The 14,608-nt window shown below is 34.7% G+C and overlaps 2 protein-coding genes across 3 annotated transcripts in view; both read left to right on the top strand.

Annotated features, from left to right (window-relative positions):
* LOC111191610 (tripartite motif-containing protein 16-like) overlaps positions 1–7,565 on the top strand; it is a 14,907-nt gene extending 7,342 nt beyond the window's left edge. The window contains exon 6 of the mRNA XM_049466774.1: positions 5,704–7,565. Within this exon, the coding sequence (XP_049322731.1) occupies positions 5,704–6,230 (527 nt within the window). The 3' untranslated portion in view covers positions 6,231–7,565. The remainder of the gene's footprint in view (positions 1–5,703) is intronic.
* The window catches only part of LOC103047021 (tripartite motif-containing protein 16-like protein), a 28,665-nt gene extending 15,424 nt beyond the window's left edge, over positions 1–13,241 (top strand). The window contains exon 7 of one of the 2 annotated variants that reach the window (XM_049466776.1): positions 12,365–13,241. In XM_049466776.1, coding sequence (XP_049322733.1) covers positions 12,365–12,383 — 19 coding nt within the window. In that variant the 3' untranslated portion in view covers positions 12,384–13,241. Of the gene's footprint in view, positions 1–6,211; positions 7,566–12,364 lie in introns of those variants that run through there. The other variant, XM_049466777.1, reaches the window with a different exon arrangement.
* Positions 13,242–14,608: the final 1,367 nt, after the last annotated feature.

Below are 14,608 nucleotides of genomic sequence, written 5' to 3' on the forward strand. Positions count from 1 at the left end.
GTGTTTAATTGTGTGTGTGTGTTTAATTGTGTGTGTGTGTTTAATTGTGTTTGTGTGTTTAATTGTGTGTGTGTGTGATTGTGTGTGTGTGTGATTGTGTGTGTGTGTGATTGTGTGTGTGTGTTTAGCTGTGTGTGTGTGTTTAATTGTGTGTGTGTGTTTAATTGTGTGTGTGTGTGTTTAATTGTGTGTGTGTTTAATTGTGTGTGTGTGTTTAATTGTGTGTGTGTGTTTAATTGTGTGTGTGTGTTTAATTGTGTGTGTGTGTGATTGTGTATGTGTTTGATTGTGTGTGTGTGTTTGTGTTTGTGTGTGATTGTGTATGTGTTTGATTGTGTGTGTGTGTTTAATTGTGTTTGTGTGTTTAATTGTGTGTGTGTGTGATTGTGTGTGTGTGTGATTGTGTGTGTGTGTTTGTGTGTGTGTGTTTAATTGTGTGTGTGTGTTTGTGTGTGTGTGTGTTTAATTGTGTGTGTGTGTTTAATTGTGTGTGTGTGTTTAATTGTGTGTGTGTGTGATTGTGTGTGTGTTTGATTGTGTTTGTATAATTGTATAACAAAATCACACACACACAATTAAACACACACACACACACACAATCATACACACAAACAAACATGCACACACAATCAAACACACACACACACACAATTATACACACAATTGATTGTGTGCGTGTTTGATTGTGTGTGTGTGATTGTGTGTGTGTGTTTGATTGTGTGTGTGTGTGATTGTGTGTGTGTGTGTGTTTAATTGTGTGTGTGTGTGATTGTGTGTGTGTGTTTGATTGTGTGTGTGTGTGTGATTGTGTGTGTGTGTGTGTGTGTGTTTAATTGTGTGTGTGTGTTTAATTGTGTGTGTGTGTGTGATTGTGTATGTGTTTGATTGTGTGTGTGTGTTTAATTGTGTGTGTGTGTGTGTTTAATTGTGTGTGTGTGTTTAATTGTGTGTGTGTGTGATTGTGTATGTGTTTGATTGTGTGTGTGTGTTTAATTGTGTGTGTGTGTTTAATTGTGTGTGTGTGTTTAATTGTGTGTGTGTGTGTTTGTGTGTGTGTGTTTAATTGTGTGTGTGTGTGATTGTGTGTGTGTGTGATTGTGTGTGTGTGTTTAATTGTGTGTGTGTGTTTAATTGTGTGTGTGTGTTTAATTGTGTGTGTGTGTTTAATTGTGTTTGTGTGTTTAATTGTGTGTGTGTGTGATTGTGTGTGTGTGTGATTGTGTGTGTGTGTGATTGTGTGTGTGTGTTTAGCTGTGTGTGTGTGTTTAATTGTGTGTGTGTGTTTAATTGTGTGTGTGTGTTTAATTGTGTGTGTGTGTGTTTAATTGTGTGTGTGTTTAATTGTGTGTGTGTGTTTAATTGTGTGTGTGTGTTTAATTGTGTGTGTGTGTTTAATTGTGTGTGTGTGTGATTGTGTATGTGTTTGATTGTGTGTGTGTGTTTGTGTTTGTGTGTGATTGTGTATGTGTTTGATTGTGTGTGTGTGTTTAATTGTGTTTGTGTGTTTAATTGTGTGTGTGTGTGATTGTGTGTGTGTGTGATTGTGTGTGTGTGTTTGTGTGTGTGTGTTTAATTGTGTGTGTGTGTTTGTGTGTGTGTGTGTTTAATTGTGTGTGTGTGTTTAATTGTGTGTGTGTGTTTAATTGTGTGTGTGTGTGATTGTGTGTGTGTTTGATTGTGTTTGTATAATTGTATAACAAAATCACACACACACAATTAAACACACACACACACACACAATCATACACACAAACAAACATGCACACACAATCAAACACACACACACACACAATTATACACACAATTGATTGTGTGCGTGTTTGATTGTGTGTGTGTGATTGTGTGTGTGTGTTTGATTGTGTGTGTGTGTGATTGTGTGTGTGTGTGTGTTTAATTGTGTGTGTGTGTGATTGTGTGTGTGTGTTTGATTGTGTGTGTGTGTGTGATTGTGTGTGTGTGTGTGTGTGTTTAATTGTGTGTGTGTGTTTAATTGTGTGTGTGTGTGTGATTGTGTATGTGTTTGATTGTGTGTGTGTGTTTAATTGTGTGTGTGTGTGTGTTTAATTGTGTGTGTGTTTAATTGTGTGTGTGTTTGATTGTGTGTGTGTGTTTAATTGTGTTTGTGTGTTTGATTGTGTGTGTGTGTTTAATTGTGTGTGTGTGTTTAATTGTGTGTGTGTGTTTAATTGTGTGTGTGTGTGTTTAATTGTGTGTGTGTGTGTTTAATTGTGTGTGTGTGTTTAATTGTGTGTGTGTGTGTTTAATTGTGTGTGTGTTTAATTGTGTGTGTGTGTTTAATTGTGTGTGTGTGTTTAATTGTGTGTGTGTGTTTAATTGTGTGTGTGTGTGTGTTTAATTGTGTGTGTGTGTTTAATTGTGTGTGTGTGTGTTTAATTGTGTGTGTGTGTGTTTAATTGTGTGTGTGTTTAATTGTGTGTGTGTGTTTAATTGTGTGTGTGTGTTTAATTGTGTGTGTGTGTTTAATTGTGTGTGTGTGTGATTGTGTATGTGTTTGATTGTGTGTGTGTGTTTAATTGTGTGTGTGTGTTTAATTGTGTGTGTGTGTTTAATTGTGTGTGTGTGTTTAATTGTGTGTGTGTGTGTGATTGTGTATGTGTTTGATTGTGTGTGTGTGTTTAATTGTGTGTGTGTGTGTTTAATTGTGTGTGTGTTTAATTGTGTGTGTGTTTGATTGTGTGTGTGTGTTTAATTGTGTGTGTGTGTTTAATTGTGTGTGTGTGTTTAATTGTGTGTGTGTGTTTAATTGTGTGTGTGTGTGTTTAATTGTGTGTGTGTGTGATTGTGTATGTGTTTAATTGTGTGTGTGTGTGTTTAATTGTGTGTGTGTTTAATTGTGTGTGTGTGTTTAATTGTGTGTGTGTGTGATTGTGTATGTGTTTGATTGTGTGTGTGTGTGATTGTGTATGTGTTTAATTGTGTGTGTGTGTGTTTAATTGTGTGTGTGTTTAATTGTGTGTGTGTTTAATTGTGTGTGTGTTTAATTGTGTGTGTGTGTGATTGTGTATGTGTTTAATTGTGTGTGTGTGTGTTTAATTGTGTGTGTGTTTAATTGTGTGTGTGTGTTTAATTGTGTGTGTGTGTTTAATTGTGTGTGTGTGTGTTTAATTGTGTGTGTGTGTGTTTAATTGTGTGTGTGTGTGATTGTGTGTGTGTTTAATTGTGTGTGTGTGTTTAATTGTGTGTGTGTGTTTAATTGTGTGTGTGTGTGTTTAATTGTGTGTGTGTGTTTAATTGTGTGTGTGTGTGTTTAATTGTGTGTGTGTTTAATTGTGTGTGTGTGTTTAATTGTGTGTGTGTTTAATTGTGTGTGTGTGTTTAATTGTGTGTGTGTGATTGTGTGTGTGTGTGATTGTGTGTGTGTGTGATTGTGTGTGTGTTTAATTGTGTGTGTGTGTTTAATTGTGTGTGTGTGTTTAATTGTGTGTGTGTGTTTAATTGTGTGTGTGTGTGTTTAATTGTGTGTGTTTAATTGTGTGTGTGTGTTTAATTGTGTGTGTGTGTTTAATTGTGTGTGTGTGTGTTTAATTGTGTGTGTGTTTAATTGTGTGTGTGTGTTTAATTGTGTGTGTGTGTTTAATTGTGTGTGTGTGTTTAATTGTGTGTGTGTGTGTTTAATTGTGTGTGTGTGTGTTTAATTGTGTGTGTGTGTGATTGTGTATGTGTTTAATTGTGTGTGTGTGTGTGTTTAATTGTGTGTGTGTTTAATTGTGTGTGTGTGTGTGATTGTGTATGTGTTTGATTGTGTGTGTGTGTTTAATTGTGTGTGTGTGTTTAATTGTGTGTGTGTGTTTAATTGTGTGTGTGTGTGTTTAATTGTGTGTGTGTTTAATTGTGTGTGTGTTTAATTGTGTGTGTGTGTTTAATTGTGTGTGTGTGTGTTTAATTGTGTGTGTGTGTTTAATTGTGTGTGTGTGTGTTTAATTGTGTGTGTGTTTAATTGTGTGTGTGTGTTTAATTGTGTGTGTGTTTAATTGTGTTTGTGTGTTTAATTGTGTGTGTGTGTGATTGTGTGTGTGTGTGATTGTGTGTGTGTGTGATTGTGTGTGTGTGTTTAATTGTGTGTGTGTGTGATTGTGTGTGTGTGTTTGTGTGTGTGTGTTTAATTGTGTGTGTGTGATTGTGTGTGTGTTTAATTGTGTGTGTGTGTTTAATTGTGTGTGTGTGTTTAATTGTGTGTGTGTGTGATTGTGTATGTGTTTGATTGTGTGTGTGTGTGTGTTTAATTGTGTGTGTGTTTAATTGTGTGTGTGTTTAATTGTGTGTGTGTTTAATTGTGTGTGTGTGTTTAATTGTGTGTGTGTGTTTAATTGTGTGTGTGTGTGATTGTGTATGTGTTTGATTGTGTGTGTGTGTGTGTTTAATTGTGTGTGTGTGTTTAATTGTGTGTGTGTGTGATTGTGTGTGTGTGTTTAATTGTGTGTGTGTGTTTAATTGTGTGTGTGTGTTTAATTGTGTGTGTGTGTGATTGTGTATGTGTTTGAGTGTGTGTGTGTTTAATTGTGTGTGTGTGTGTTAGTGTGTGTGTGTGTGATTGTGTATGTGTTTGATTGTGTGTGTGTGTGTTTGATTGTGTTTGTATAATTGTATAACAAAATCACACACACACAATCATACACACAAACAAACATGCACACACAATCAAACACACACACACACACAATTATACACACACACAATTGATTGTGTGCGTGTTTGATTGTGTGTGTGTATAACTGTGTGTGTGTGTGATTGTCACAAAAATTACAAAAACACAAAATCAAATACACACAATCACACACACACAATCAAACACGCACACAATTAAACACACACACACACAATCAAACACACACAATCACACACACTATCAAACACATACACACACACACAATCACACACAATTATACACACAATCACATATATGTGTGTATAATTGTGTGTGATTGTGTGTGTGTGTATGTGTTTGATAGTGTGTGTGTGATTGTGTGTGTTTGATTGTGTGTGTGTGTTTGATTGTGTGTGTGTGTTTGATTGTGTGTGTGTGTTTAATTGTGTGTGTGTGTTTGATTGTGTGTGTTTAATTGTGTGTGTGTGTTTAATTGTGTGTGTGTGTGTGTGATTGTGTATGTGTTTGATTGTGTGTGTGTATGATTGTGTGTGTGTGTATGATTGTGTGTGTGTGTTTGATTGTGTTTGTATAATTGTATAACAAAATCACACACACACAATTAAACACACACACACACACACACAATCATACACACAAACAAACATGCACACACAATCACACACACACACAAAATTATACACACACACACAATTGATTGTGTGCGTGTTTGATTGTGTGTGTGTATAACTGTGTGTGTGTGTGTGTGTGTGTGTGTGTGTGTGGGATTGTCACAAAAATTACAAAAACACAAAATCAAATACACACAATCACACACACACACACACAATCAAACAAACACGCACACAATTAAATACACACACACACACAATCAAACACACACAATTAAACACACACACACACACACACAATCAAACACACAATTATACACACACAATCAAACAAACACGCACACAATTAAACACACACACACACACAATCAAACACATACACAATCACACACACACACAATTAAACACACACACTGTTTTTACAAACATAAAATGAATTAATTTTGTTTGTTGATTTTTCTGTAGATTTCTGTCGGCTGACTCTGGATCCAAACACAGCTTATCGTCGCCTCATTCTGTCTGAGAAGAACAGAGTGGTGAAGTGGATTAATAAAGATCAGTCATACTCTGATCATCCAGAGAGATTTGATAGCTATGTTCAGGTGTTGAGTAAGGAGAGTGTGTGTGGACGCTGTTACTGGGAGGTTGAGTGGAGCACTGAATGGGGAGGGTGTGTGTACATCTCAGTCTCATATAAAGGGATCAGTAGGAAAGGATGGGGTAATGATTGTTTGTTTGGACACAACAGTCAGTCCTGGAGTCTGAGATGTTCTTCCTCTCCCTCTTTCTTACACAACAACATTCAGACTGATCTCTCAGCTCCTCCATCCTCCAGAATAGGAGTGTATGTGGATCACAGTGCAGGAACTCTGTCCTTCTACAGCGTCTCTGATACAATGACCCTCCTACACACACTCCACACCACATTCACTCAGCCCCTCTATGCTGGATTCTGTGTTGTAGGAACTGTGAGGTTATGTGATAAAAACTGATGTGTGTGTTAAATATTGTAGATGATAAAATAATCTCCTATATTTCTGTTTTATTAATGAACTGAGATATAAATATAAATCATATATCTTTCAGCTCATCAGATGAAGATGATTCTTCTCCACAGAGCTGAAATCACTTTCTCTCAGTCTCTCTGCTGGTTGAGTGTTTAAACAGATGCAGATAAAGAGCTGAAAGTGTTGTCAGTAACACAGCTGATGGAAAATGAAGCATTAGATTAGGATGTGAATGAGTTCTTTCACAGCAGTGCTTCAGATAGTTTTTACTTCTGAATGAGTGTTTACTAAAGCAGCTTCTAGATGTGAACTGGGAATAAATAGGAAATAAATCCACTAAGAATAATATTTTATATTTTTATATCTGTGCTGGTATTTAATAAGATCAGCACTAAGTTTATTAATCCTGGGTGTGTTTTCTGTTTCTGCTACTGATGGATTAAATTCAGATCAGTGTCGTGTCTAGTCTCTGGATATGGAGTTGTATTCTCAGGTCTTTGTTCATTAGAGTGTCGTCTGAAGAAGGATAAAGTTGCTTTTCTTTGTGTCTCTTTAGTAAATAAGATAAAATCAGGGGAGCGTTTCCTGATAACGATTAATCTTGATGGTTTACGAACAACTTTAAGAACAATGTAATTTAAGAACAGCAGGATTAGAAGTGTTTCCTAAACATCAGTAAATCTGTGAAAAAGTTTGAAAGAGTTCTTTGTTGCCTCTGAATCTGCACAGGAAACTGAACCTCTAATTTGCATACAGATTTTTACATCAGGTCAGTGATTTATTTTTAAAAACTAATAACCAATCAGTGAAATGATTTAACACTAGAAATCTCAGAATTCTGTAATTACTAGGATTACTGTCTTTATGAGCATTTGAAATTTAAAAGCCTATGTATAAAATAATCTAGAAAAATGCATTTTTATTTTAATATAGATGGCAAAAAAGGTCAGAAAGTGTTTTTTTATTGTTTATTTACTGATAAAATGAATCATGCTGTGCTAGTTTAATAACAAATATGTGGATATGTTTTGTTTTTCTATAAAATCAAATAAAGACAATATCTTGCAAATATAAAGAACAATATTATTGAAAAAGTGTGTTTTCACTACAAAGTATAAGCTAATTTACATAAATTAAAAACAGCAATCTATTATTCAGCAGGTTATCATGAAAAAGTAATAATGTTTCTAATTATTTTGTTTGTTTTGTGATCTTCATGCACTCTGACATACAGCTAGACTACTTTTGTATTATTGAACTAACAATAAATTAGAGTAATTATACAATTATAATCTAATAAACACATTATTTTATCTATAATGTTTCTTCATATCTTTTGTTATTGATGCTGCTGAGTATTCTAATGTACATACCTACCATAAGAGTGTGAAACATCTGGATCAGCTGGAGTAGATTTAGATTTCGGGCGTCTGGTTCTGATGCTGGTTTTATTCTGTTATTATCTTTATATTTAATCTCTGTATTTGGTAAATTAGAAACACAGTTTTGAGGTGATCAGTATTCGTATTGCTGCGCTGGCAGTAATAACAGCTGCTCTGAGGGAGGAGACACTGTTTATTATGTATACGTTTAAAATGATCACTGTGGATATAACAAAACACAAAACTCTGTTTATTTCATTCATAACAATGTAAAATAACAGAGTAAAATAGTCTCTAATATAATAAAAGTCACAGATTGACTGACGTGTGGCAGGAGCTCATCTAGTCTCCACAGAATCCCTGTGTTTGAGTTGTGCCTCTCATCAATGCTACCTAGCAGCTCTGCACATGCACCTCTCTCCCATCCCACACACGATAATCCTGTTTTCCTCTGAGCTTTATATAATCATAGGTTACTTTTATTACTAGTTTAAAGATTATAAAATACATTAGTAAATAGAATTAAATAAAAATATAGATTTCTTATCACATTAACTACCTTATCTTTACCATGATAAAGTTATTTAGGCTATGCAGATATTTTTCTCCTGGGTGAATTTTCTGATATGGTGCTTTTAACCTATAGAAATATCCTACCTGCTAATTGCTATTTTACCAATTATTTTTGTTTTATATGACTATAGTATAACTCCTCACAGTAAGATTTTATTCTGGTTTAATTTCACAGAGCAATGTTTCTTCATTGGCTGAGTCTCAGTCTGAGCTCCATCATTCCAGAGAACACAGTTTCACTGTTCCACAGCTCAATGCCGGAGCTTTAACCCCTCTAACCTACATTACACACTGTGCCAAGAGCTTCATCTATAGCTTTATCTGCTCCACAGAGTCCTATTCTATTACAGTAATTCTCTACAGGGACTAGACAAGCTTTATGCGTGCATTTGCACATCTGTGTCAGCAATGGGTGCAATGAAAAGTAACTGAATCCATTCATTACAAGGGGTGTCCACAATCATTTAGACATACAGTGTAAATCACTTTCAAATCCACTAAACACTTTATTAGAACTCCTTCTCCTCTAGCGCCACCTGCTGGTGTAAATATAAACTGCAGATCATCTGCTGAACAAACCATTCTATTCCATATGTTCATCACTTTATGTAGAAACTGAAACAAGACCTGCAGTAAAGAGTAGAAACTGGATTATAAACAGATAAAAACTCTGTAATGGGAAATGAATGTATTTATTTGTTGATATAAAACAACAGTGAAGTAAAATCACACCTCCCTTTTTAATATTCCCTGATAAAACTGATAAGTGTAATTAAAAAATCATATAAAGTAATTCTAAATATAAACATTATATAAAAGTTTGTTAAAATAAATAAAAATATTTTTAAAAAACTGGTTAATAATCCAAACATTTTTAGAGCTTGAGATTCAGGTCTGATAAGCTTTTTCATTTCAGTGTTTGGATTTGTTATGAACTCCTCCATCCTCTAATTAGTGCGGATCAATATGATATTTGGTGTTTAATTGTGTGTGTGTGTTTAATTGTGTGTGTGTGTGTTTAATTGTGTGTGTGTTTAATTGTGTGTGTGTGTTTAATTGTGTGTGTGTGTGTTTAATTGTGTGTGTGTGTTTAATTGTGTGTGTGTGTGTTTAATTGTGTGTGTGTTTAATTGTGTGTGTGTGTTTGATTGTGTGTGTGTGTTTAATTGTGTTTGTGTGTTTAATTGTGTGTGTGTGTGATTGTGTGTGTGTGTGATTGTGTGTGTGTGTGATTGTGTGTGTGTGTTTGTGTGTGTGTGTTTAATTGTGTGTGTGTGTTTAATTGTGTGTGTGTGTGATTGTGTGTGTGTGTTTGTGTGTGTGTGTTTGTGTGTGTGTGTTTAATTGTGTGTGTGTGTGATTGTGTGTGTGTTTAATTGTGTGTGTGTGTTTAATTGTGTGTGTGTGTTTAATTGTGTGTGTGTGTGATTGTGTATGTGTTTGATTGTGTGTGTGTTTAATTGTGTGTGTGTGTTTAATTGTGTGTGTGTGTTTAATTGTGTGTGTGTGTGATTGTGTATGTGTTTGAGTGTGTGTGTGTTTAATTGTGTGTGTGTGTGTTAGTGTGTGTGTGTGTGATTGTGTATGTGTTTGATTGTGTGTGTGTGTTTAATTGTGTGTGTGTGTGTTAGTGTGTGTGTGTGTGATTGTGTATGTGTTTGATTGTGTGTGTGTGTGTTTGATTGTGTTTGTATAATTGTATAACAAAATCACACACACACACAATCATACACACAAACAAACATGCACACACAATCAAACACACACACACACACAATTATACACACACACAATTGATTGTGTGCGTGTTTGATTGTGTGTGTGTATAACTGTGTGTGTGTGTGATTGTCACAAAAATTACAAAAACACAAAATCAAATACACACAATCACACACACACACAATCAAACACGCACACAATTAAACACACACACACACAATCAAACACACACAATCACACACACTATCAAACACATACACACACACACAATCACACACAATTATACACACCATCACATATATGTGTGTATAATTGTGTGTGATTGTGTGTGTGTGTATGTGTTTGATAGTGTGTGTGTGATTGTGTGTGTTTGATTGTGTGTGTGTGTTTGATTGTGTGTGTGTGTTTGATTGTGTGTGTGTGTTTAATTGTGTGTGTGTGTTTGATTGTGTGTGTGTGTGTGTGATTGTGTATGTGTTTGATTGTGTGTGTTTAATTGTGTGTGTGTGTTTAATTGTGTGTGTGTGTGTGTGATTGTGTATGTGTTTGATTGTGTGTGTGTGTGTGTATGATTGTGTGTGTGTGTATGATTGTGTGTGTGTGTTTGATTGTGTGTGTTTAATTGTGTGTGTGTGTTTGATTGTGTTTGTATAATTGTATAACAAAATCACACACACACACAATCATACACACAAACAAACATGCACACACAATCAAACACACACACACACACAATTATACACACACACAATTGATTGTGTGCGTGTTTGATTGTGTGTGTGTATAACTGTGTGTGTGTGTGATTGTCACAAAAATTACAAAAACACAAAATCAAATACACACAATCACACACACACACAATCAAACACGCACACAATTAAACACACACACACACAATCAAACACACACAATCACACACACTATCAAACACATACACACACACACAATCACACACAATTATACACACAATCACATATATGTGTGTATAATTGTGTGTGATTGTGTGTGTGTGTATGTGTTTGATAGTGTGTGTGTGATTGTGTGTGTTTGATTGTGTGTGTGTGTTTGATTGTGTGTGTGTGTTTGATTGTGTGTGTGTGTTTAATTGTGTGTGTGTGTTTGATTGTGTGTGTGTGTGTGTGATTGTGTATGTGTTTGATTGTGTGTGTTTAATTGTGTGTGTGTGTTTAATTGTGTGTGTGTGTGTGTGATTGTGTATGTGTTTGATTGTGTGTGTGTGTGTGTATGATTGTGTGTGTGTGTATGATTGTGTGTGTGTGTTTGATTGTGTGTGTTTAATTGTGTGTGTGTGTTTGATTGTGTTTGTATAATTGTATAACAAAATCACACACACACACAATCATACACACACACACAATCATACACACAAACAAACATGCACACACAATCACACACACACACAAAATTATACACACACACACAATTGATTGTGTGCGTGTTTGATTGTGTGTGTGTATAACTGTGTGTGTGTGTGTGTGTGTGTGGGATTGTCACAAAAATTACAAAAACACAAAATCAAATACACACAATCACACACACACACAATCAAACAAACACGCACACAATTAAATACACACACACACACAATCAAACACACACAATTAAACACACACACACACACACACACAATCAAACACACAATTATACACACACAATCAAACAAACACGCACACAATTAAATACACACACACACACAATCAAACACACACAATTAAACACACACACACACAATCAAACACACAATTATACACACACAATCAAACAAACACGCACACAATTAAACACACACACACACACAATCAAACACATACACAATCACACACACACACAATTAAACACACACGCACACAAATAAACACACACACTGTTTTTACAAACATAAAATGAATTAATTTTGTTTGTTGATTTTTCTGTAGATTTCTGTCGGCTGACTCTGGATCCAAACACAGCTTATCGTCGCCTCATTCTGTCTGAGAAGAACAGAGTGGTGAAGTGGATTAATAAAGATCAGTCATACTCTGATCATCCAGAGAGATTTGATAGCTATGTTCAGGTGTTGAGTAAGGAGAGTGTGTGTGGACGCTGTTACTGGGAGGTTGAGTGGAGCACTGAATGGGGAGGGTGTGTGTACATCTCAGTCTCATATAAAGGGATCAGTAGGAAAGGATGGGGTAATGATTGTTTGTTTGGACACAACAGTCAGTCCTGGAGTCTGAGATGTTCTTCCTCTCCCTCTTTCTTACACAACAACATTCAGACTGATCTCTCAGCTCCTCCATCCTCCAGAATAGGAGTGTATGTGGATCACAGTGCAGGAACTCTGTCCTTCTACAGCGTCTCTGATACAATGACCCTCCTACACACACTCCACACCACATTCACTCAGCCCCTCTATGCTGGATTCTGTGTTGTAGGAACTGTGAGGTTATGTGATAAAAACTGATGTGTGTGTTAAATATTGTAGATGATAAAATAATCTCCTATATTTCTGTTTTATTAATGAACTGAGATATAAATATAAATCATATATCTTTCAGCTCATCAGATGAAGATGATTCTTCTCCACAGAGCTGAAATCACTTTCTCTCAGTCTCTCTGCTGGTTGAGTGTTTAAACAGATGCAGATAAAGAGCTGAAAGTGTTGTCAGTAACACAGCTGATGGAAAATGAAGCATTAGATTAGGATGTGAATGAGTTCTTTCACAGCAGTGCTTCAGATAGTTTTTACTTCTGAATGATTGTTTACTAAAGCAGCTTCTAGATGTGAACTGGGAATAAATAGGAAATAAATCCACTAAGAATAATATTTTATATTTTTATATCTGTGCTGGTATTTAATAAGATCAGCACTACGTTTATTAATCCTGGGTGTGTTTTCTGTTTCTGCTACTGATGGATTAAATTCAGATCAGTGTCGTGTCTAGTCTCTGGATATGGAGCTGTATTCTCAGGTCTTTGTTCATTAGAGTGTCGTCTGAAGAAGGATAAAGTTGCTTTTCTTTGTGTCTCTTTAGTAAATAAGATAAAATCAGGGGAGCGTTTCCTGATAACGATTAATCTTGATGGTTTACGAACAACTTTAAGAACAATGTAATTTAAGAACAGCAGGATTAGAAGTGTTTCCTAAACATCAGTAAATCTGTGAAAAAGTTTGAAAGAGTTCTTTGTTGCCTCTGAATCTGTACAGGAAACTGAACCTCTAATTTGCATACAGATTTTTACATCAGGTCAGTGATTTATTTTTAAAAACTAATAACCAATCAGTGAAATGATTTAACACTAGAAATCTCAGAATTCTGTATTTACTAGGATTACTGTCTTTATGAGCATTTGAAATAAATTTAATTAATTTAATTTAATTTAATTTAAAGCCTATGTATAAAATAATCTAGAAAAATGCATTTTTATTTTAATATAGATGGCAAAAAAGGTCAGAAAGTGTTTTTTTATTGTTTATTTACTGATAAAATGAATCATGCTGTGCTAGTTTAATAACAAATATGTGGATATGTTTTGTTTTTCTATAAAATCAAATAAAGACAATATCTTGCAAATATAAAGAACAATATTATTGAAAAAGTGTGTTTTCACTACAAAGTCTAAGCTAATTTACATAAATTAAAAACAGCAATATATTATTCAGCAGGTTATCATGAAAAAGTAATAATGTTTCTAATTATTTTGTTTGTTTTGTGATCTTCATGCACTCTGACATACAGCTAGACTACTTTTGTATTATTGAACTAACAATAAATTAGAGTAATTATACAATAATAATCTAATAAATACATTATTTTATCTATAATGTTTCTTCATATCTTTTGTTATTGATGCTGCTGAGTATTCTAATGTACATACCTACCATAAGAGTGTGAAACATCTGGATCAGCTGGAGTAGATTTAGATTTCAGGCGTCTGGTTCTGATGCTGGTTTTATTCTGTTATTATCTTTATATTTAATCTCTGTATTTGGTAAATTAGAAACACAGTTTTGAGCTGGTTTTGAGGCGATCAGTATTTGTATTGATGCGCTGGCAGTAATAACAGCTGCTCTGAGGGAGGAGACACTGTTCATTATGTATACGTTTAAAATGATCACTGTGGATATAACAAAACACAAAACTCTGTTTATTTCATTCATAACAATGTAAAATAACAGAGTAAAATAGTCTCTAATATAATAAAAGTCACAGATTGACTGACGGGTGGCAGGAGCTCATCTAGTCTCCACAGAATCCCTGTGTTTGAGTTGTGCCTCTCATCAATGCTACCTAGCAGCTCTGCACATGCACCTCTCTCCCATCCCACACACGATAATCCTGTTTTCCTCTGAGCTTTATATAATCATAGGTTACTTTTATTACTAGTTTAAAGATTATAAAATACATTAGTAAATAGAATTAAATAAAAATATAGATTTCTTATCACATTAACTACATTATCTTTACCATGATAAAGTTATTTAGGCTATGCAGATATTTTTCTCCTGGGTGAATTTTCTGATATGGTGCTTTTAACCTATAGAAATATCCTACCTGCTAATTGCTATTTTACCAATTATTTTTGTTTTATATGACTATAGTATAACTCCTCACAGTAAGATTTTATTCTGGTTTAATTTCACAGAGCAATGTTTCTTCATTGGCTGAGTCTCAGTCTGAGCTCCAT

The sequence above is a fragment of the Astyanax mexicanus genome, chromosome 1 (assembly GCF_023375975.1).
Source record: "Astyanax mexicanus isolate ESR-SI-001 chromosome 1, AstMex3_surface, whole genome shotgun sequence".
In the NCBI taxonomy this organism is placed as follows: domain Eukaryota; kingdom Metazoa; phylum Chordata; class Actinopteri; order Characiformes; family Acestrorhamphidae; genus Astyanax; species Astyanax mexicanus.